The following is a 26,231-nucleotide window of genomic DNA, read 5'->3' as shown; positions in this document are numbered from 1 at the left end:
CGTTACATGTCTGACTTTGAGTCACAAACTTACACATGAGTACCAGATTTCAACTTAATTGGTCCAGTAGTTTCGGAGAATATAGGCTGTAACAGACGGACAGACAGACAGACGCACGAGTGATCCTAAAAGGGTTCCGTTTTTTCCTTTTGAGGTACGGAACCCTAAAACCCTTGTCATCATCATTTAAAATCAAGGGAAGCTCTGGCTCTGTTATGAACAGAAGCCATATTTAAGAGGGATTCATCTTCTTAACTCATGATAAATAAAACAACCGTTTACTTCCTATAAACTTCCTTTACTTAAAACAGATTTCTAAAAAGGACACTTTTTCATGTATATACATAATATCTATTCTTTGAGCAAGTCAGGTATATAACACATCAAAACATGTTTATTTTTTTGGAATTTAACTGCTAATTAATGGAATGATTTTTGGAGACAAGATAACTAGACATACAGGATGAAATTTGAATGACCAGCCATACTAACCCTTTACCAGGCTAAGGGATATACAGGTTGTTTGGTACATCGTTTGCCAAATTAAAACGGCAGATAGGTTGAGTCATTTTTGCTATCTACTCATGCCTAGAAAAAAAAAATGGCCATGGTTTTTTTTACTACTGCGCAAGTAAAAATTTGAAATTTACGAAAAACTGGCATAGAGCTGGAAAAAAAACGTTCGCAATATTAAAAATTTCTAGGCCTGGGAAGATAGCAAATGACCCAACCTATCTGCCGTTTTAATTTGGCAAACGATGTACCAAACACCCTGTATATTTCCCACATACGGCACTTCAAACATGTGTTCTATTTTCGATGAGTAAGATTGACATTCGATTGTCAATTTTGAACTGTCAGCCTGGTAAAGGGTTAAGGTCATACTGATCAACTTAAATGAAGGGACCAATGCCGAAATCGCGAAAAAAAATTTGGCTGTCCCATAGAAATCAGCGGCATCACATCAGCCGGAATGTATTCGCAATTTCTGCATTGGTCCCATAATAAAAGTTGTTTAGTATCACCTATAAAGTCATTACGCAGAGTTTGGCTAGTGGTTAAAATTCGACCCTGTTACTGTTTGCAATCTATCCACGAGGCTAGAGAGTTGTCTCCTTTGCCCGTGTTTCTAATATATATCACATACAAGTTGACGATTTATACCTAAATCTACATTTTGGTGAACATGGTAATCAACTGGCACATACTACATAACATTCACAGCCTCTGTATATTTGAATCATAATTGTAAAAGGCACACAATTTCATGTCACAATTTAAAATCGAACCACATTTGAGCTTATATTATATATTTATAAAACATAATTTAATAAAATATTTTTCATACATAGTATATAAATGTCATGATATTCACCCACTTTTCCGTAAAATGATGCAAACATTTCAATAATATTTTGAACCAGTCGTTTCGAAGTAAAACGAAGACATGCAATTTTTGTGTTATAATTATTTGCATCAACACTCACTCTAAACATTGCAGCTGCTCCGACCATTCATAACGATTATTATTACAATAACTTAAAGTAACCTACATAACTAATCCATAAAGACATTCACAACAGTTGTCATGGGCATTCATGCGACACTAATTACGTAATTAACTAAGAACCCTAATCTGAACAGCAGCCTTTGTAGGCTTGCTGTATAGAAACACTTGTGTATGGCAATCTTCTATTAATCTACTCTGACCCCTTTATCTTACAATTAGCTAGGACCTCGAGGTCGTATGTGAAAGGAATCCATTTACACCCCACGGGAGCGGCTTGTCGAATACAAGGGGTCGTTGTATACAGTTTGTGGCTTATCCACATAATTAAAACATTAGCGAAGAGCATTTGTTAAACGTGTGAAAGGGACATTTGTGTTGACGCATATTAAACTTGCTTATAGCCATCTAATAAAGTCCTATAGGAATTCGAGATACCTATTTGTAACCTCGAGGACCTAGATCTCGGAAGTTTATCTGGTGTTGAACTATTGTTCAGACTATTTTTTGCATAGTTTTGGTTGGCTGTATTGACACCAGATCAATTTTAAATATATGTCAACACACGACACCATGCAGACAAATGCGCTTCACCGAGGAGTAAAAACCACTAAATGCATTTACGAGGTCTTGGCGAACCCGAAGGAGTTCCACTTCTCGATGTGCGGCATGATCTCGTTGATGACGGGGTACCATTCGGCGCCGCGGTAGTCGATGGCGGGCAGCTCGCCGCCGTAGTCGGACGGCAGGTGCGACGGCGCCAGGCACTTGTGCAGCGACGGCATCTTCGAGCCGTGGAAGAAGATCTGAAAATTAATGGTAAAAAGGTTAAAATAAAAGCGCATCACGGTATATATCATATCAGAAATTAAACAACTACCTAGTTTAAAAGTAAGGGAGGGGAACGTAATAATAAAAGGAGGGAGACATTCTGCCCGCAGCTGTTAAACTTAACACATTTAGCGCCACTTGCACCTTCCCACTAACCCGGGATTAAGCGTTTAAAACGTTAACCCAGTGTCAAATTGTATTGGTAACCATGATAACTTAAGGTTTAACCGGTTAATCCCGGGTTAGTGGAATGGTGCAAGTGGCGCTTAGCGTATTAAATTCCAAATAGTAGATTGTTAGTCAAGGGACGAAATGCACCCATTTCTGACAAGATAGGGCCAAGTGGGTTCAAAATGAGACATAGGTAATAACCCATTCTACCCATAAACCTGTTTAGTTCGAGTCAGAAAGGGGTGCTTTCAACCGAGTTAAATAGTCTACTACACATTTTGAACTAAGTACTATAACTTTCATGTAACAATTTGAGGTAAAACGATCATTATTTATGAAATTGGGAGTTAAATATCAGAATAGACCGAATCCCTTTGAACCGAATTTCCATTGCTAGTCCTACAAAAACGTACTTGGAAAATAAAACGGCCTAAGGCAATTTAAAACCTGGTTCATAGATAAATAGAGGCAGTATTTCAGTCGAATAATATTGCTATAGCTAAAACAGAAGGGGCTTCTGTGTGCGCATGCGTTAAGAGATTTTTAAACGGTTTCTTTTGAGACGGTTTTTCGGGTTTTAGAGGGCAAGTCTTATGAATAACTATCTGGTATCAATTTTTCTCTGAATCTAAACATAAGTTTGTAAACAAACATATTCAAATTGTTTACTTTGTATCGCTTTGTTGGTGAAATGCACTAATGCAGTTTTACGTGAAATTATATATATCGCAAAAATATCCTAAATAACACTGAAATTATTAACTTTAACTTTTCTGTGCCTTAACTCGACGACTCGAGCTATTTCTGGCTTGCCAAGATAAAGGATGAAAGGTAGGCAGTAGGCACCCTCCACGCAAGGTATAGTATACTCACTCTGTTCTTGAGCTTCTCCCTAACGAAGGGCTTGAACATGTTCCAGACAACATTGAAGACCATGGGCTGCTTGACGAAATGCACCTCCTTCAGCCGTAGCGGCATGGCGTCCTGGATGAACGTCAGAAGCCGCTTCGAGAACGACGGCGTCAGGCCCATTGTCTGCAAACAAAATCGAACAACAACAGTCCATTAAATTGAATCATTAAAACAATATTAAAGATTTTTGTTCCTAGTTGCGTTAAAATACACGACTTGCTCGCATTTGTTGCACACAACCCAATTTGACAACAATATACGGGCCAACTTCGTTTCGCCCGTAGCGCGCGTCTTTACGGAGTAATATATATAAGTCAATCATCGACGTATTTGGTGCATCAAAATGATATTAAAATACTAATTATTTACACATTTTTAACACTATAATGTTTTAAGATTCATTAACGAAGGTTAAAGCACTCAGACATGATTATTGCACCCACTTTCTCAGCTGATAAAATAATAAGTATATTGTTTTAATTTCAGATATTCCAGTATCGGTTGCTACCTACGAACGTAGTACTGTTGAATATGATATCATCAGTTACATTAATTATGATACATAATAGGCACTTACTAGTGATAAATTGTAGTGTTCAAAGTTATCTACATGTACTTCAAGTGCAAACGGACGTACCTACCTCTACTTAAACAATGTTAATAGGTAGTTACGTTGCCCAAACAGATTTTTAGTGTATGTACCTATTAACTATGTTACAAGAATGTATATTTAGATAAATAAGATTTGTATTTAACCTGCAGCTTTGCAAATTGCTACCAATAGAAATATAATTTCTTTTTAAGCACAATTTGCAGTAGTTAATTAGCGATAAATAGGCTATAACACTTCATAGATCACGGCCGTCTTGCGGCTGACCACAGGTGTCACCCTCAACATCGGACACCAGCGCGCCGAGATAGGAAAACGTGCCCACACCTACTTGTATTTACCCGTCAAACGTTTATGTCCTTTAACCATTTGGAGAGGAAAACATACTTCCTCCATCGCCGCAGGGAACGGATGTTTAACTAAAATATTGACCTATCTAAGAGGGACTCGGCAAAAATTAGCACTGCAGATAACTTGAACAAACTAGCAAGATCGAGAGGTGTTTCAAATACTTAAATATACACAATCGGAGATGTTCTTGGACACCCTTGTTCTCATTGCATGTAGGTCGATCTTCCACGCGTGATGCATCTCAAAATTCCTAACATGCTACTATAACCGGAATAAACGTCGTTTTATGTACTAGCCTCGGACGTGACGTCCCTTGAGCCTAAACCCTGAATCGAGTAACGTTTTCCTCGGAGATCGTCTCGTTGACCGTCCGATCATGCCAACTCCGTGAAAATTGATTCATGACACCTTCGTAAAATCACAAGGTACTTAATTTGAGAATCTTTTTACTGTTTATAAATCTTGTTGCAAGCATAACGATCGATAATTGGTAATTAAGTGTAGGAAATCGATCATAACAACTTGGAAGGTTGATTATAACAATTATGTGTTTGGAACAATGGTGACAGACACGTGCTATGAAAATTAAGTTTGAAAATGTATTACGCACAATTGATATGTGTATAATCTATTAATAGTACCTTGAGTACCTTCTAGCTTATATTGATGTAATACATGGATATTTGGTTGATAATATGATAATGATATATGACGTATTCATTTTTAATCTATAGGATTAATATACAAACGTGAATCATGTGTTAATAATTCATCATAAGTAGTTCATAAATGTGTCGTAAAGGTTTTTCTAGAGAATGAAGATCCGGTATCCGTTTTAAAATCTTGTAAAGAGTTACGTAAACCTAAGCTTTTCTTGGATATAGTATTCAATAAGAATTGTATTTGTATTGAAATAGAAATAGAAATAATTTTATTCGTGAGCACAAACACAAAATAAAAACTTATACTGGCGGCCTAGCCAAGGTGACGATCGCCATCGCTTCGCCATCGAATCGGTTTGTGTCTCCCTATCTGTGTATTGGTTGGTGTATATAACGACGCTCGCAGCCTCTCGGAAGTAGGATCATATACTTAATTATATTATAAGATTGTGGAGCACTCAATTAATAAAAGGTTATAAATGTTATAATAATATAAAGGTTACCTTTGTTGCTCTCATTTTGTAACAGTTCCATAAATAGGTACCAAGTTTTATACGTTTAACAATAAATAAAGAGACGATAGAAAGGACGATCTCAAATATTCTTTGTTGGGAGTATAATTGCATTTGCTAAGTACTTCAATTTTAAACAAATACATTGTTTTAAGCGCTGTGTGAATCACGCGATGAGAAGTGCAAGTAGGTACCTACAGCGTGCGAAGACGTGAGTTTCATGCAAAATCATCCCAATGTAGTAGTTTCCGCCGCCCCTACTCGAAAACAAGATGTACTTATAAACATAAAGTTTGAATTATTTTTTGGCTGACTGAAACTGGGTTATTGCAGTAATAATAGATATAGGTACTCGGTGTCATAATGTTACCTTATCTAATACCTACCAACATAAATCAGAAACCGTGTAAACTAGGTAGGTAAGTAAGTATACAGTAAAAATATATATGCTCTACTAACATTTAAATTAGTTAGGTATTTTGAGACGACTGTACTCTCATGCCTGTGTTTATTTATTCCTATTTGATCTATGAGTGACAAGCCGTAAATTTTCACTTTCTTGGGACCTGATACGAATGAAGTTTTGTTAAAAGCGACAATTTCACCAGCGAATTCACATTAGCATGAAACACATGAAAGTGGATATCTTGATAATTCTGAGATAGGTACCTATCGTATAGGTAGGTATGTCATATCGCATTTATCAGAATTCAGGTAATGTCACGAATTGCCTGTTGAACTGAGTTGCTGTCCCTTTGTTGTGGTTGCGCGCGTCTTTTGTCATTCAGCATGCGCGTGCGACGGTGAGTGAAAGTGAGGCGATAGCGGGTGCTTCTGTCATCCTCATCCCGTACAGATCGATCACCGATACCAGTACTGAGTGTGATCTCTGGTTGCGCATAGTCGTTTTAATTCTAGAGGTTAAGTTATACTAGGTACCGGCTCAGAGGCATACAGATTATGATTATATTCAATTACAGATGGTATCATTATCATTCGTTGCAAAAATGCTACAAGATTATATGTATATCTATTCCTACTATACATTTTTAAACTGATAGGTACCTTTCTGCATTAATACCTACATTTGTTTACCAAGATTCGCTTTATCCGACAATACTCACTCAAGAGTAGGTAAGCGATAAGCTTATGTTAACAACAATTTATAAACAAAGTGTATCGCTCTGTACACGCGTGTTATCGTTATTTAATTTTTTCACTTTTAGTTATTCATTAAATAATCATTCCTTCAATCATGTATATTCCACAATGAAGTATATATTTCTTGATTATGAATAACTTCATTAAGAATAAAGGGTTTTGTAATTTATTGTATGACTTCCCTAATGAATTCAGGGACTGTGCTAGCGTGCCAAACACCTGAACAAGCCACAATGAACCCTAACACAATAGGTACAGAGGCCATTGACGCGTCTTTGTTGCAAAGCCATGTGCGTCTCAATCTAGGTTTCATCAAAGACGTGTATTAATGAATTGGGTAGACTGCATAATATAAGTTACCTGTGTTTCTTATAATAATTGCAGATATCACATAACTACTGTAACTATAGTAGGTACTATGTATATTAGACTTGTATTTTTTTTAACTTCCTAACTACTAATGTTCTGATTAAAAACTGAAATAATTAATATTACTGTGCAAAAGATTGCGGCTAGACTTGATGAAACATTGGACCGTTTCGAAAAAAAGATGCTTAAATAAAACATATAATATATGTATATGATGAGTGTTAGCATCAGGTACGGGTAGCATTATCTACTTCTGTTAGGTATTTAGGTACATAAAGCTAAAACGAGTTTCACGATTTGTAAAGAGATTAAAAGTTTATATTATGGACATGTCTGTACATCCATAAAACACGAATACAATGTGTAATCACGCGCTTCGTAACAATAACACAGATGCTATGTTTGTACAACGTAGATCTAGATCCATTAACAAGCGAGTGCTCGATTTCTTAACCTAATTGACTTGCAAGTTTACGCTGTTATAAGACAGTCCAAAGCAACAGGGTATAAATAAAATAAAATAAATAAATATTATAGGACATTATTACACAAATTAACTAAGCCGAAGTAAGCCCAATAAGGCTTATGTTGTGGGTACTTAGATAACGATATTATAATTATATTATATGATCATAGAATTTGATCATTTCATGCAATGCCATTTTAGAATAAGTGCTAATCTTATCTTTAAAATGTTTTGACGTGTAATGTATCCGTGCATTTACGAAATAAAGAAATATGAAATATGAATTGATCACTTCACGATGTCGTTAGGTTAGGTTTGACTTTTTCAATTCAAGAAATGACTGTCACATCATGAAATGATCAATTCTAATGATATTTGAAGAGATTTGAAATATTTGAACCCTGTACCACCGGCTTCATAGGCAGGGTCACTACCGACTGGGCCAAACAGGTCGTCAAAACAAATTAATATAGAATTGCATTCATAGGTACCTACAATTTTTTGGCTTGGCGACTTGATATACGTTCTCGTTTAAATACTCAGAAGTACCAATTAAATTAGGGCTAATTGGTGGTATATTGTATGTAACGTTAAATTACAAAAAATGTAACTAAACATGAGATGTATTTAAAAGATTACAAGCCATTTTAAATGTGGTGAAGACATACGAGTAGATGGCGAAACCAGCAACTCAACAATGAAGCGCAATGGCTGTTATGATCTAAGATAAATCTAAGGATTACCAACTATAATAACACACTATCGTTGTGCATGCAGAGTAAGTTTAAGTTGTAATTCTAGAATTAGTACAAGGTTAGTGTAAACGCCTCGTCAAAAGAACGTAAGTATGTGCAGTATAAGTTATAACATTCGGTAATCATTTACCCCCTTATTCATAAACGCGCTACAAACCTCAATTAGCTAATAATCTTTATCTGTCATGTTAACTTATGTATTTGTAAGAAAGGGATAAAACTTATGTTTAACAATATCAGGCCCGGAAAGTTTTATGAATAAGGGTTAAAATATAAGATAAACTGTAATATTCCAAAAAAACCTACAATAATAACCTTCTGCCTTCATATTTAGTAAGGGATGTAACGGCAATAACCAGTTGCACCAACCACATTTGACAGACTGATCAACGTCAGCGGGCGCGCCCCGGCGCTTTACTAAGAAACTTTCCATACTTACATAAAAATTTAGCGAACGCTTTAACGATACGAACAGTTTGGTGCAACCGACCCTTAATCTGAAGTCAAACTATATTGATCAAGTACTCTCTGGCCCTGGCTACCTCCCAAAAGGAGGGAAAGAATTGCTCCTGATTGAAGAATTGCATCGATGATTAAGAACATCTCGCTACTAAGTACATGTCTGCACAATTAGCATTAGTAAGAGACATCTCCAGTGTTCCAGCCGTGTTTCAAAACAATTCATCAGTTTTACACGTGCTTGACAGGCTGTTTAGAAAACGAATTGTCAACAGAGGAAAGTCAGAGACTTGTCGATGAAAGGTGACCGATATATCAAAACCAAAAACAGCATTACACTAATTAATTATTTACACTAAAATCTGTTAAAAGTAGGAATATTTTCAACTCTTTGGTGGCCAATGCTTCAAAGTCACCCTATAAGCTCAAAAGTCAGAAAAGTCATAGGTTCGAACCCCCACGCGTAAGTTTTTCAAACATACCTAAGTATTATAAACAAATTAGTGAAATTAGTATGTGTATGCAAATGTTTGTTGCACATCACTAAGCAATTGAGGCCTGTTTACCGTCCTAAAGGAGCCTCAAGTGTTAACGTTTACAAAACATTGTAGTAACTATGAACTTTTCTAGAGTAACTAAGCCGTGATATTCATAACAACCACTTTGTCGACCGCCCTAATGTACAGCGAACTGCAAAATTACATGGACACATTATGAATGAATTAATTCATAAAGTGGCCATGCAATTTTGCGGCTGTGGTGTACCTACGCGATAAAAATATCGATTTAGTTCGCTTGTGAAAGTTGTGAACAAGTGTCTCGACTCACGACTGATAACAATCCTGATTAATCAGAGATGAATGAGTGCTAACCTGCGTCCAGCCCATGTTGTTGAAGTCCATGATGACGACGGTGCCGCGCACCTGCGACTCCGGCTCCAGCATGGCGGCCTCGTGGATCAGGTAGAACAGCCGGAACAGCTGGTCCGCGTTCACCTTCTTCGGGTCCCAGGAACCTGATCACCACCAGCCATCAATATAATGTTACTTTCTACAGTTTGTTTCGAGAAAGATAGACTTGATAATAATTTGTTTGTAACTTAAAGGCACCTTGTTTAATCTCTTAATAATATATTATACAATTTATAAACCAAGCATTACATATAAATCTTGATAAAACAAACCCTAGTTTTAAGATTTAAAGGATTAGAATTGAGATAAGACACCGATATAATAGTAAGTAGGCCTGCTCAATTAATCCTTGGCATCATATTTACTTTGTATACACTTATATTACGCAAATAATAGACTTAAAGGGAAATAGATGCACGTTATTTTGTAATTGTATTAAAACAATTGTTCATTTATAATGAAACGTACCTACATAGTTTAATTATCTTGTTATTTAACTATCAGCTTTGTTCATGTTTTTTTTCTATGAATGAAATATAATTTGAGAGGGTTACAGTTATTTAATTTGGTAATTTTCGAAAATAAATAAATCGTGTTGTATTCTTCATTGATTGAGTTCTATGCACGAAACGTAAAGATTCAAATCCTGGACGATATTAAATTTCTTCAAAATTTTACCGTACGGAGTGATATAATACTGTGATTAGTACGTACCTACCTAATAACAAGATTCCCTCTGTCACGGGACAAGAGTTTAGGACGTGCATAGGCCGGTGTGTTTTTCAGTATTTACCTCCTGCGTTGACGATGAGCACCCGCCGACCCTTGTGGTCGCGGCCCTTCATGACGTTCACCACGTTGTGGTTGAGGAAGGCATCCTTCTCGTGGTCGGGCATCAACCCGTCTAGCAACGACGCATTGTCGCGCTTGAACTCTGCTATCCTTCGCATCTGTGAAAAACATTCATTTTTAATAAATAAAAATAAATAAATAAATAAATATTATAGGACATTTTTACACAAATTGACTAAGCCCCACGGTAAGCTCAAGAAGGCTTGTGTTGTGGGAACTCAGACAACAATATATATAATATATAAATATGTACTTAAATACATAGAAAACAACCATGACTAAGGAACAAATATCTGTATCATCATACAAATAAATGCCCTTACCAGGATTCGAACCCGGGACCATCGGCTTCATAGGCAGGGTCACTACCCACTAGGCCAGACCGAACGTCAAAAAATAAAGAAATAAATTCTAACCGTGTTTTGATCAGAATAAAAAATATAATAACTATTCCCTACAATGATTGACATATTAATTGAGTGGCATAGGTCGGTTGTGTGTACGAAGATTTTTTCCTATTTCCTTGCACAGTGCTGGTAATTTATCTCGGTTATATACGAAGAACAAGTAGTCTGAATTTATACAACACACTTATTGAAGGAAATGTAACCTACATTTGTTTATACATTCGTTAGCTATGTCGCATTAACCGCGATCGAAAAGACAACAAATTTGTAGCATTTCACCACTGCGTAATAAAATTCCGCCTTTCGGATTCGCATACAAACATATTATACATTTGTACAGTTGGTGACATTGTACCTGCTTGTCATCATAATAATCAAGTCGTTTACTATACCTGGGGACACAATGAACCTCATTTCCTCATATGATTTGGATAATTTGAGTAAGTAACTACTAACTACACAACAAGAAAACTACCGGGAAATGATTTTCTGAAGAAAATATGCAACTACTTAAGTGGGTAAATTGTGTAGCAAATCAGCCATGACTTAGAGTCGAAGGGCAGTCTAGCCGACTGTCTCTTGTGTGGCCATTTTAGTGACCATTAATTACGATAGGTACGGAGACGGTGCATGAAAATTACAACACAGGTTAAAGTTTAATGCACCTGAATGTATTATGCTATTAAAAATCACATTGTAGAATCCTAACGTCTCATTGTAACCAACATGTATTCACTAATATCGTTAAGTTATGGATTACATGCATCATAACGGTTCAGTTTGTTATTGTTTCAAAGAAAGCTAAACAATAGATTGCGCGTCATATAATATTTAAAGATCTGAAATGCCAAAAAAAAACAGGAAAAAGGTGTAGTGGTTTTAAGTATGACGGTGAGTATGTAGGGTTGGTCCTGCTCACGTAGCAATGAATCACTCTGTATAAACGTGTACCTATAAAAAAGTCGGATTAAACCCAATAAGCCATAATTTGCCATTAGCAGTCGCTATAGGATAGGCTCCTGCAGAATACGATCAGGAAGGCGTTAAAAAGATATCTTTTATTGTTTAGATATGTAAGATGATTAATTGAAAGAAGATGCTTGCGATTCTAAAATGACAGCCGATTTAGTCAACATAAGACATACGTAAGTCAAAAAAGCCTCTTGTCATTGTGTAAATTTAAAATTTTGGGCAATCCATCTTCAGGATAATTTAGATTGCCAGCAGACCCCAGCTGCATATGAACGACCGCGGGTTGCCCAACCACGTGCGAGCGGCGGGTTAACGACTGATTGCAATAACGCGGCAACCCATACCTTCAGAGCAACCATGAGGTTGCCTAATCATTATTCCGTTATTAAATGTAATGGAGCTGCCAATCGGTGCCGTTGCATCGACATAGATTGCAATCGACACCATCAAAATGATGTATATCACTATGAAAAATGAATGTACTTAAGACTTTCTATGTAAGAAACTTTTTACAAGCGCCTTATGCTGACATGTCTATATAGAAAGGTTATATACCTACTTAGCTGTGTGAACAGTAAAGACATTCACCACTTTTTACTTCAGCAGCATTCGCGTTGTATAATAGTGTTCGCTACTTTTTAACACCAATGGATAACATTAGTTATTGACATAGGTACCTACATAATTATTATATCATTTAATTTGCCGCGTATTAATTATACGTAGGTATCAATCTTGTTGGTACTTAAAATCTATTTTATAACAAGGCAGTTACAATATGTACGTACAATATAGTACAATACAACTTGCAACATACAATATAGTACAATCTACTAGAAAACACTTGGACATGGTAGCCTAAAAGGTAGTTAGTAAGTACGCTTTTTTTTTAATTTGCTCAAAAAAATTTTATGTAGGTACAGTCAGCATCAGTTAAAAATTAATATCACGGATCTAACAAGGACGCGTCCATTTGGCAACTTTCGCTGATACCTAAAAACTATTTGATGCTAACTTTGCTGTAACTACCCTAAAGAACCCCACGGGCGCAGCACGGTTCCATTTTTATCGCCTATCACTATGCGCGTCCCTTTCGCACTTACATACTTGTTAGAACGTGACAGGCATGGTGACAAGCGATAAAAACGCGACCGTGCTACGCCGCCTGGTCGATATTGTAAATAGAAAACAAAGAAACAAACACTAGTTACAGCTAAAACAATTGGTGTTCTTGCTTATCAGTCGTGCCCGCCGGCGGCGAGCGGTTGAAGCAGTTATCATCCAGCACGATATCGTGTTGATTCGTTCGTCACATCATCCACGAATACAGAATTACATGGTCCCTGCCCTGCCCTGTGTCAACGTGTGAATAATACAGTAAAGCCACTTTCTAAACGAAACGCAACGAGGTTGAAACACTTTAGAGCTAGAATCAAAACGTAATTGTGATTTTCACCTACAGCCTATACAAAAAAAATATGAATAAAGAAAAGACACCTCACAAACAGGCACATAAAAACATAACCTGGTCTCTTGCTATGACTGGGTAAAATAAATAATCTCGGCAAGGTAAAGGCGGCAACCCCTCTGACGTTGCAAGTGTACTAAACAGTGTCTGCATAAGAGCATACCATGGTACGGATGGAAGAAAATTGCTCATTTAATCCATTCATGCCAAAAAGCACTAAGGTGAAATGCAGAAATATATACCTATTTACTTTTTCAAATTAAATAGGTCATCCAATGTAAGCTAGCAGCGCGGAAAAACTAATTCGCATGACTTCAGACAGAGTGACGTATGGACACAAAGTCGCCAAACTCCGGGTAGAGATGGCACATGAAGAAGAATGCAATAAGGCAAAGTAATTAGTACCATACATCGATATAGATTATAGACTGTTAAGTGTAGGTACCTACTGGTGCGGCTGCAGGCGAGGTGCCTGCCTGCGCATCCGGCTCATATCGCACAAACGCGGGACGTGTCACCGCCGCCCTTTGGACCATCGTAATCTAACACAAACACTACACTATTACCACTAAGTACATAACTTATTGATACTAACCATTCATCAATTATGTCATGTAACAGTTAATGATAAAATAATTAAATATTATTGGTGGCAATCTACCGGTCCTACTCGTATATTAAACAGGGCTTGTACTACCTAAGTACGTGCGTAGGTATATAGAAAAAAAATACTTGGGTAGAATGAAAACATCCGACACCCAATGCGTTACTCACAATTTTTTTAAACCGGGTTTAGAACCGGCATGCATTATATTAAAAGATTATTCCACGATTTCCAGGTAAGTAATTACTAGGTAGAGGTACATCCATAAAATCCATATTTATGTAGGTATGCATGGCAATAAAGTCCTATTTATATTTACCTACTATAAAAATAAATATCGTTTAAATTAAAACATAAGAGCAGACAAAGCGAATTAATTTAACTTACGAGTATGAAATGCTTATGATTGTGCAGATGTGTATCACATATATTCATACATATGTGTCGGTTAACTTCAAACTCGGGTAAATCCATTCGACCCTCTCAGCAAATATCTACCCTATTACCTTTTCTTAATACCAAAATCGCATAATGTGACAGAAGGATTTACCCGAGTTTGAAATTAAGCGACTCATATATAATTCGACTATATAATTCATCTATACTAATAATTATTTAATTTAAGCTATATGCTAACTCTACTAGCACACCTAATCATTGATTTAGGTACCTATTAAGTTGAGTGTCAAGTAAAAAGTGACTACTTTAAAAAAAATCGTATCTTGATCTGTCAATAAAAATAAAAATGTGGTAACTATGTATGGTATGCATGTCGTAGGCCGATCGTAAGATCAGGCAGATCGTAATGTTCCTGTGTAATGTTTTGACGATAGTCACATTAAACCAATACATAGGTAGGATAGGTTCGTTAGGTTGCTTCAGATGCCCGAAGGGCAAACTGTCCAGAAATAGGAGCCTCGCGTAGCGGGGCTCCGTCGACTCAGAGAACGAGTCAAAGATTTTCACGTTTCACGATACACCTAGGAATTTCACGATATGCCTGATCTTACGATCGGCCGCCGACATGCATACAGATCAGTTACTGCGTTTTAACTTCGAGTAGCAGTGCGAGATACGAGATTTTCAAAGTAGTGACGAAAAGTCACTTTAAGTAACATAAGGAATTAATAACATTATGAGCCTTAAGAGTCAGGAGTATTAGGAAATAAAGCTAATTATGTAACTCCCATCAATGTTTTTAATAACATCGATTATTTATTAAATACAAGAATGAGTCACATCTATGTGAGTGAGTACATGTAATATCTGCCCAGTAAAGTCATTGTTTACTTTATTCACACATGTATATTTAATGTGCAGAGCTTAATTAAAAGTTACGAAGAATCTTGGTACTTACATGTTGGCATTGGCACTTGCATATACCTACTTAAGGTGCAGTGCAGTAGACTCAGAGATTTTTTTAAATTTTAACTTCTAAAGGTACTAAGCGGCTCACAAATTACACCTATATACGTTCCAAATTTAATCAAAAAAGCTTTACTTTTCAGTTAAAATGGCTGTGACATACGGACAGACAGACGGACATGACGAAACTATAAGGGTTCCGATTTTGGCTACGTAACCCTAAAAATGAACATCCACCATCAGTCTTTATAAAAGAACATGATGAACTTGTTATAAAACAAGTAGAATTGAGTCCCACTTCTAATTTACGTTCCTATGTTAGTATATGCACTAAAAAGGATTGAAAAGGAAATCCTTTGCCGCCTGATAACTAATGATAAAATGTAACATTTTTTATTATTTATAAACCTTGGCTCACACAAACATTAGGAACCTTGGCACACTGTTTTCCCCAATATCGTAGAACGGTGAGCTATTGCATTCTTCCGTATGATTCAATCGTCGAGTTCATAAATACAATTATGCATGTTGCACCGAGGCAGTGTGATTAATTCATAAGATAAACAACCTGTATTATCGGTCCAAAGACGTATCTAAAAATCACTTAAGTAGGTACAATAATAATTCCGATTTACGTCAAGATTACAAAGTTGGAATTATTAATATGTTCGTTCGTATATTCGCTAGCCTGTAAGAGGCTAGGTTATACTTTAGCTAGGTTAATATCTTGCAATTAGAGGTCATCATAATAATACGGAGGTGGACGGCAGACGGCCTAGAGGACCAAATCCAACGAGATGGTGGTGTGACCAAATATCCGCCCAGATGGACATCCATCACACTAAAAACTAAGCAACGCTTTCCACAAAGCAACCAACAGGGAGAAGTGGAGAGCTACTACTTAGGGCATACTGAAAATTCCTGAACTGGCCACTTTGAAAAAATAAGTCGTCTCATATATCAGAATCCAGAAACTTTCAGTATGGCCCACGTATAAGGAAAATTAGTATGCAGAGTCACGATGCTCAGCAGTGAGGGACCGACTTAGAAGAAGAGAGAGGTCATCAAGTTTTGGAAGTAATGAATGATTCATTCATTCTTTGGGTTTGATGGAATTAGTCCGGTATCTTAAGATGTCTTCTTCGGCGAAAATCTCATCTAAGTACAAGTACGATCCAACACCATACTAGGATTTAAAAATTACAATGACTTTATTACTTATTTTCATCCAACTAACAATACATAATTACCATACATCGGGGTTTTCGGTACGGGAATAATTTCGTGTAAGTATTTATAACTTTGTTTATTGTAAAATAATTACCAAACTATGAATTAAACGTAGGTAGTGAGGTCCAAATGTGCTTAGAAATGTTAAATTAGTATCGTTTTTTACAGTTTTTACCTGTTATTTGGCTAGTGTAAAACATTCCCGCACCGAAAACCCCAATGTATGATAATTACATATATTTACTTGCTGGACAAAAACATTGCTAGTCAAATTGAATTAAAGTACCAATATAAAACTAGCAATAAAGTGGTAATAAAGTGCAACAATGTCGATGCCCTCCCGGTACGTGCACTGTGACTTACATGTGTATTATAATATTGTATAACCGAGTAATAGAAGTAGTTGACATTGGGCGCTGCTGACAATATTTATTCTACCGGTCCTTGCCGCGGCGATGTTTTGCGCCAGCAAATAAACTAAGGATAAACCAATTAACTGCATGTCTTCTGAACGAGAGTTTACTCTCAGACATAGTAAATCTTGGCAGAGGGTAGCATAATCGTTTCAGTATTTGTAACAAGTTTTACGATATGCCATCATTTCACTTTAAGGTATATTGGTGTAACTGCAGACGGGCCAATAACTGCAATTTTAACCTAATCTAAGAATCTCACAGAGAAACAAACTAAAACCCCATAGCCTAGCCACCTACATGTCCCGTAGAAAGTATAATTTTAAATACTGAACATACTATTACAGAAACAACCCTAACGCGAAAATTATACTACATATATCCTGAAAGACATTTAATTTACCATGTCTGCTATAAAATTAATTCGCATTAAAACCCAACAATTTTCTTTAGACGTACGTAGATATTAGACAACATTTCCCTACCAGCAATTTGTACTTTGAAAGCGCTCTAATTACAGGGGTTAAGCGAGTCTCGTGAAGGCATATCACTCGTCTATCCACTTATCCAGTTATAACTAAGTAGTTTCCACAACGTTGCTAGGCGGGGATAACGTTGTTATTCGAATGCTGCTGTTAGTTTATATGGAGCAAGCATATATCGATAAGCGATGCACTTTGACATCGGCTATCGTATGCTCTTCCGGATGTCGTCATGAGAGAGTCTAGGTATCTCCTTATGTAAATGTGTGTGGGGCAAACAGAGGTTACACTGTTTACAGCGTTTACTGATAATTTCTTTAACTGTTAAGTAATCTGTGAAAGATAAAGTATCGCCAATATATGTTTCCATTCATAACTTTAAACAAATGCTAAATCTTCTCTTTTGTTCTGTATCTAATCTACTATTTTATGCCACATGTCTGTCCTTTGTCCTTTTTTATCCGCAAAAAGTGAAATTGTATAAAATAGTCTTTAATATCAAAGTGCCGTAATATCAAATCGTCAATATTTACGCTCGTGAAAGGCAACGACGATCGGTCGTTGTTATGTCAACTCACCGCCAAAGAATAAAGATGTTACGACAAAGCGCATAACAGATTAATTTTGCTTATGGTGTTGTAAAAAAGTAATGTTAATATCTTCAACATCATCTTCATATATTTAAGAGTTAGACTCTTGTCGGTGGATAATATCTTATGATGGTAATTAAACATCACTGCAGAAATAGTTGTACAGTCGACGTCAAATATATGTTTACATTTTTCGCCTTATTACAAAGGAGTAAGGTGCAAAGGTGTAAACATATATATCTTTGACGTCGACTGTACCTATGATTTATAAATACATGTTTTCTGCTGATGTTCGTAGTTTTCAGCATCCAATAGGGGCACACATATATCTACATAGGTACATGGTATAATAGGTAGGTAATCCTCGTATATGTATTACGATACCTACAAATAGATCATAATTATCATATCTCGTTGACAAAACACGTAAAACAATAATATTACCGAAAAATAGATATATACATTTAAATAAATTTAATAATTGCAGACTGTGCCTATTAGACGAATCGGTACAGTCTAATATACAGCAGGATCTTCTGCATCAAAATGAAACAAACCTGCCAACGTAGGGCAAGGACAATGTAGCCGTGCGGAATTAAGACTGGCGTAGAAGGAATTTAATCAATATTCATACCTACTTAGACATTGTACAGATTAAGCCTGTGTTGTATTACTGCCATTGGTCTGTAGTTAAAAAATAAGAATAAGAAATGAAGTACCTATTATTGACCGAGCAAACGCGAAATGCGAGCGATATATTTTCTTTTAAACTGCAAAAATACGTTTGTACATTCGACGGCTTTCTTCTTCTATGCATTAGGTACTCATTCTCGTGAAATTTTGTGAGCAAAATATTACTATTGAATTATATGTTTTTTTTTAAGTTTTTGTAAATGTTTTAAAATTGCGGATCCATGGGGTCTCGCGAGGTCTACAACTCACAGCACAAATCATTTCAAAAATGCATTAGCCGTAATTTAAGAGATACGAAAGACATAACAGAGATTACGCAGACATTAAACGGCGAGGTCTAGGCCAGTCTCACGAAGTCGACCGTTAACTTCTAACACCAAAGAATTACTCAACAGTACGTTATTACGATGGGTAGAGTTACGCAAATTTGGTACGCTGCCGGCAGCCCGTATGGCATCCGTAAAATTTGTCGGTCAATGAGCAGGAGCACTTATTGTATAAATAACACATCGATGCTTAAATCATGCTGCATGCCTACTATTGTTCTTTGGGCCGCATGATACAGCACATGTAGTTATTTCAATATTTATATTTAGTGAATGTTTTTTATTTTATATCTAGAACCACCTTGACCAATTTGACCATTTAACACAGGTTACACAGGGCCAACAACGTTCTCACGAGTATTAAAAAAAAAACTTAAAATAATTTGCAAGCGGCTATGGAAACTATAAAAAAAAATATATCTACATTTAAATTTGTTCAGGTATTTAAGTAGGCGCTAGTACATTGAGATATTAGTATCTAATCTAGCCAAATTTAAAACACGCACGCACCTTTGCGTTTTTACACGAGTCCAATTTCACGGTAGGTTAAATTAAATTAAATTGCATGCCGCAGACCGACGAAAATATACAGCTCATTTTGAAATTAAACTATCTACTTAATTATTAGGTATTATCCATCGTGGCAAAATGTCGAAATGATGAATTATGGTGCCCCAAGGATTCTGCGGCGCCCCGTTTCACAAACAACCGGTCACTTCGTTATGCGATTCACGTGGCTCATACAGATGCAGTGACAAACGTGGTTAAACAATGAATTATATAACTTGCAGTGAGTTTGAACTTCTGGCGAAATATCATACACAATGGATAGTTTGAGGTCAAATTAGTTTTCAAAATAATGAATATAATGATGCTGGTTTTGGTAATAACTATCATTTTAAGAATAACGACAACTTTCGCAAGTTTTATTAACTTAACTACTAAAACCACTTATCTACAGGGTGTCCCATAAGTGACACTGGAGGTAGACCAGGCCAAGAGGACCCAAACCAACTTAACATGACCCCAGTAAAAGTGGCACGGTTTTCGAGTTATTGCCAAATTAAGGTTTTTCATGAATTTTGACCGTTTTTAACATTGTTAGTGCCAGTGTGCACTCGGAAAGGTCTCGAAGTTTATTTTTTTATGTGTACGGCATCATGAATAGTTATTTAAGATAACAGTATAGGTATTTTATCGATAAACAATGTAAAATGCAAAAAAGTACGGGTTTAATCTTGAATTAAATTCACGGCGAAACATTAATTTCGACTTTGTCCACCTGTCGTGAAAAAAAAATACTAGAAAAGTAATGAGAAAATAACATCAAGCTATTGAGCATGTTATGCAGATTCAACAATGGTATGACACATGTACCTTCCTGTAATATAATAGGAATTATTATCATCTTTCGAAAGCCTCATCAAAAAATAAGTTAAAACTAGGAAATCAGCTTTTACTGGGGTCATGTTAAGTTGGTTTGGGTCCTCTTGGCCTGGTCTACCTCCAGTGTCACTGTGACGTGTCACTTATGGGACACCCTGTATAAAATGGGCCAGGCCAAGATAAAAGTAAAGCTACGCTTAAGGGAAATCGACGAAAAAACGGGAGCACTTCTTGTAAGATAGCTCATCCCAAATGGATAAGGTCACCAAATATCGATTGTACAGTCTTGTTTCTCCCATTAAACAGTGTTATATTTCAGGACTTAAACTAAATTTGCTAAATACATAATAATACCAGGTAGGTACTCACCAGTGCGAGAGCGCTTTCCGGGTACCACTTGCAGGGACGGAGAAAGATTGTAAGCGTTTCATCGTCATCCGCAAAGTTCAGGTCCTTGTTCTCTTTGAGCAGTTCGCGCAGCCGTTCCAGCGCCTCGCGCACGCGCTCGGGGGTCTCGCGTAGCTCCTGCTCGGCCAGCGCACGCGTCTCCGCCGACAGCTCCTGGCTGCGCTCCAGGCGGAAGTCCGTGGAACTCATGGCGGTTTTACTGTTGAGGAAAATTCATCAGTATTCAAGCTGCATATATGGCAGGCGAGTCGAATTTCATGGGAGAATGGCACTATGTGTGGTGCTCATGATTGATTGATGAAGTTTATTTTATTTTCTCAACTAGTTAGGTATTGTAAAAGTAAAATCCCTTGTGTTACCAAGTTACCACTTAGAGTAAAAAAAGTTAGACGAATACAACGTGACTTGAGCAGCAGACGTAAAGTTAATATAGGAGGTGTATTGTATTGCCATTTGTCCCCGACGGGCACAGATGGAAATATGTGCATTCATATGAATGATGAATCATTCAACTTTTTCACAATACACAAAGTTTTTTTGCTTTTGCTTTTGCTGGGTTTCAGTTAACTAACTGCAACCCAGCAAAAATTCAAGACGACTAACAACGACTACAGCCAGCTTCAGTAAAACCTCACCCACAATATTACCAAACCAAGTTATTTCAAACTCCTCCAATCTATTTTGGCCTTGAAATAATATTGAATGAATCGACAAAGGTTAGGTTGGTCTCAAAGTTAGTATTTTAATCACCGTTACATTCAATTATCTACCTCAGTGGTGGGCAAAGTACGGCCCGCGGGCCAGCTCCGGGCCGCGAATGGATTTTATCCGGCCCGCCGCCGGTCCTATGAAATAATTAGTATATGGGCTATATGGCATTGGCCCACGATTATCACAAATCAAAATAAATTTCGGCTACAATTCTGGCCCTCCACTTAAATTTCCTAAACTTTCTGGCCCCCCCATGAAGAAAGTTTGCCCACCACTGATCTACCTACACCATTTTTTTTAAGTACTTAAAGCAAACTACTTGGGCAAGGTTTAATCGTAACTGTTTATCTAACCTAACGAATAATATATACTCGTCGTTAATAACGATTATCCATGAGATTCCTGTTAAGACTGCAGACTTCCTAGAGATGTCGGCCGTCGGGTCCAACTCGACTTGACACTGGGCCCGAGGTGAGTGAGGGCTCCTTAGGATGCCGGGCACGCCCGCACGTGGCCGCGCCGATTTAGATCGCTTAGTATTCACCTGTCTTCGGAAATTAACCGACTTGATTTATCACTAGCGCGGATTGTTCGTAAGATTAATGCGATGGGTTGCAAATCTATATAAATTAGGTATTAGGTACTTAATTGAAGACTGCTAATCAACCACAATGTTGTTAGACGATTTCCAAAAAAGTTATGGTTTACAGTCGCTTGTAGTAGGTATTATTGCGAAACGGATTCTGAGATCTAACTAGGCAGGCCTTAGGTTTGGATTATATACATTTGTTCGGTCAAGCCAAGAGTAAAAAGTAATTTTGATATCAATTTGTTTCATCTGTCGACACTGCCAAACTGCTTCTTGTGCTTCATATTCGTAGAACTTGGCATATTCTTTAATAAAATATTTTTGTTGATGGGGTTGATAATAATATTACTTGGAGTTAAATTTACTTAATGGACACGAATATACGAATGTAAAATTATAGGATTGCACAAACCACAGTTAACAGACTGATCAACGTCACGCGGTAGAGATCTATAAAACTTCCCAAACAATACAATTTAGCGAATACTTTAACCTAATACCTAATACTTTTGGTGCAACCGACCCAATATGAAACCTTGACTTAATTGATTTGATATAAAATAAAGTTTAGGGTGATTAACCAACTGATTAAAATAAATAGTATTTTAAACATTAATATAATTAGGGTCAGTTAAAAAAGTTTAGATTTTAGAAAGACGAACATTTGTAAAAAAGATGCAGTTACTTTAGTGCCTAATAATACCTTTCCAAATTTGAGTTTTCAATATCAAAAGATCTTTGAGAATTTCGGTACAAAACAAAATATTTTTCTGATCCAGCTACATTGATAAGATTCTGTTTATCAAAGAATTTGATTAGAACATAATTCAAAGAAAAATCTGCAAACAAATGATACAATTGTGCAATACTCGAATATTTATAGTCAATGTGCGCAGACTGTATGAATAGTTGAATACCCTCAGGGCATAAATTAAGAGAATGGTCACATTTTACACAGCGTACCTAATCAATTCATTATTTTAGTCACTTAACTTGGTAACACGCATACGTAAATAGGTACATGTGTAATAGGTACGTACACGTTTCACAAATAAAATTAACTATTACCAATAATGCACTGTAGTCGATAAGTCTCACTATCACGATTTGTGTGCATGGCTATAGTCAGTATAAGTACATACATAGATATATTTGGTATTTTGATTGCTACATATTTTCTATGATCTTCGGTTCAGTCAACTCTGCACGCGCTTAAGTTACTACACTTGTTCCCAATTATTTTGCACACTTGCATGTTGTTTTGCATCGATAGCTTTTCTCTCGAAATAACGAAGTCAAGTCAGTTACTAGACAATGTATTCCTTACGCAAGCAACTTTGATATATTTTGTCTATTGATGACTAAGAAACCTTTCTCTGAATGTTACATTTCTCCCAATCGCACTGAATACTTGAATCGGTTTTTCTTGTGTTATTTATCTGTTAGATATTTGTTACGTTTAGAACTAAAAGGTACCTACCACTTCAAATTGAAGCTTTATGGAAATAGCGTCTTATTCACAACCGACAAAATGTACCCTTTTGGTTTAAATCGGCACATTTATAGTTTTAGAATTCATTTATTTATGATAATAAATATAAATACATATATACAAATTTAGACCGATCGGTTATTTATACCAGTTCTCGGAATTTTTTAAGTACGAATTAAAAAAAAAACAATGAATATTATTAAATTAATAAGTCAAAAAACATCTATTGACAAATATACCCATGGACAATTTTAGAGGAACGCAAAAAAGGTAGGTAATTTCAGAATTAGTACTTAGGTATTTAAATTTTTTTTGTTTGTAATCCTCTAAATTTGTCCATGAGTATAGTATAGTAGTATATGTATAAGTAGGATCATATATGGTTACCTAAACTTAAACGTTAGGTGTAACAAAAATCTAATTCCTTAAATTTTAATTTTACCTCTTTCAAGTAAAAATCACTACTAAAAGAATCACAATCGTAATTTCGAAAACAAAACAACGGAACCTAATTACACAACAAGCGAAAACAAACGAGCACGACACTGAAAGATGCGAACTGGTGCAGTCGCGCTCCAATTTGCTCACACAAGCGAATAAACTTGTGAAAATCGCACACTAACCTCGCTTGGATCGCGTAGAGGAACTCGCGCGCCGGTGGAAATGACAAAGGGCGGGAAATCGATCGTGCGGCGAGAGAGAGGTGTGAGCGAGTGTGCGCGCGCGCGCCTACGCGCCCCTTATATACGAGCGATAAGGCGCTCTTTGTAATCGCATAAACACAGGGTGGTAAACAATGAACATATTAACTACCAAATTTAAACCGCTAATGATTATGAGGGTCATAAACAAAGGGATGAGACGGCGTTGTTTTCATTTTTCTTGTGGTTTCTTGGGAGTCATTATTGTTTTGTACGAATGCAGAAGGAACCTTCGTCCTTGGTGCCGTTGGACTTTGCTTTGGATCAGTCACCGCAAGTCGGTGCACCCCGCTCGCATCCAACGTCCGCTTGATAAATAGTAATACTTAACTAGTAAAAGTATAGGTACTTACAGGGTTCCGTAGTTACCCGTCCTTCAAAATGAGGCTACCTTGAAGGGGGGCTATCAGTGGGTATCCTATGCATAACAACAAGCAAAAGGTACCTTTGTAGCACTTTTACTAAGAAGGCAAGACTTTTGCACAAACTCAAAAACGGCTTTACCGATCTCGTTCCCTATAGTTTTCCTTAAAAAGTCTTTGCTAAGCTTTATACTTTCACGGTTTTTTTCACATGTTTTGGACCCATGGTTCAAAAGTTAAGAGGGTTTGGTTTGGTTTGGTTGGAGATTTGTTTTTTTCTCTCGGAGCAGTTATTTCTGAAAATATTATCTAAATTATGTTTATCAAAAAATGGTTCGTAAAGATCCCTAGTGATTTATATTGAAAGACTTGTCCAACGAGACCCCACACTATAGGGTTGAAACAAAAAAAAAACATTCACACTATTCGTGTAGGGGACCTACCAAAAAAAATTATAGGTACGACTTTGTCGGCGTAACTGATTTATATATCCATGCAAAAAAATCAGCTTTCTAGCACTAACAATCACGGAGCAAAGCTGCGTACGGACAGACAGACGGACATGACGAAAACTACAATAGGTAATTATGAAAATAACTATCTATTTGCAAATCTGGTAGATAAATATACATATACTCATGGACAAATTTAGAGGGACGCAAAATAAAATGTTTAATTACTGGATTACAGCAATTAGTAATTAAACTTTCTTTTTTTGCCTTCATCTAAATTTGTCCATGAATGTAGTTCACTGAAACCAGTCAAGTGAGAGTCGGCCTCGTTAAACCCTAAATATATCTATAGGATTCAGTCATAGTTAATATAATATGTTATTCAAAACTACACCAAAATAAATTGCGCTTTGAAGTTATTTCGCCAGGAACTTCTAAAATTATGTTCAAAAAATAATTACCTATATTAGGGACATACTTATTCTCTTCACCTTTGCTTTCCAACCGATTAATGATTAAAAATACCCAAACCCTCATCAGTAGATCCAGAAATGAGTATCTTTTATAATAAATAAAATATCCAAATCGGTTCAGCCGTCTTATATAATATAAAATGGTCATAAAGATCCCGACGAATGGATATTTACCTACCTACTCGTATTTGAATAGGTCACTTCTAGTTGACATTAGACCTCAAATTAGTTCCATTTGAATTACTCTGTTCACATACATTTAAGAATGTATACATGTAATCTACTTACCTGTTGCTAAATAAAATGTGCGAACTTATAATAAATGGACATTTAATAACGGAAATGACCTTTCATAATTATTACCTACCATAATTATTTTAATTATAATTATAACCCATTTAATACTCAATTAAAGACAACACATTTTATCTTTCACAAAAATCGGTGTCACACACTGCTTACAGTTGCTTCATACGCAGAGTCAAGTGAAGTAACAGTGAAGTGACAGTCTCTTGATGGTTGCATCTTTGCTAACCGTGTAGTACCTAATGTTGCGACCTGAACATCTTAATTGTTAA

General features: G+C 36.4%; 1 protein-coding gene across 1 annotated transcript; it reads right to left on the bottom strand.

Annotated features, from left to right (window-relative positions):
• Positions 1-784: 784 nt before the first annotated feature.
• LOC134790530 (clavesin-1) lies at positions 785-24,416 on the bottom strand. Its single transcript, XM_063761354.1, has 6 exons — positions 24,289-24,416; positions 20,835-21,072; positions 10,471-10,627; positions 9,639-9,781; positions 3,383-3,544; positions 785-2,313 (listed from the first exon to the last, which is right to left on the bottom strand). Exons 2-6 carry the CDS (start codon positions 21,060-21,062, stop codon positions 2,128-2,130), a joined length of 876 nt encoding a protein of 291 aa, XP_063617424.1. The 5' UTR covers positions 21,063-21,072; positions 24,289-24,416; the 3' UTR covers positions 785-2,127.
• Positions 24,417-26,231: the final 1,815 nt, after the last annotated feature.

The sequence above is a fragment of the Cydia splendana genome, chromosome 5 (assembly GCF_910591565.1).
Source record: "Cydia splendana chromosome 5, ilCydSple1.2, whole genome shotgun sequence".
NCBI classification, from domain to species: Eukaryota; Metazoa; Arthropoda; class Insecta; order Lepidoptera; family Tortricidae; genus Cydia; species Cydia splendana.
Note: the sequence above shows the minus strand (reverse complement) of the source record. Positions and strands in the feature narration are given on the sequence as shown.

Coding starts and splice junctions, on each gene's coding strand:
- LOC134790530 (XM_063761354.1), bottom strand. CDS start 21,062: ATGAGTTCCACGGACTTCCGCCTGGAGCGCAGCCAGGAGCTGTCGGCG. Junction 3,545..9,638: donor ACAACATGGGCTGGACGCAG/GTTAGCACTCAT, acceptor TTTTGTTTGCAG/ACAATGGGCCTGACGCCGTC. Junction 2,314..3,382: donor GGGAGAAGCTCAAGAACAGA/GTGAGTATACTA, acceptor ATTAATTTTCAG/ATCTTCTTCCACGGCTCGAA.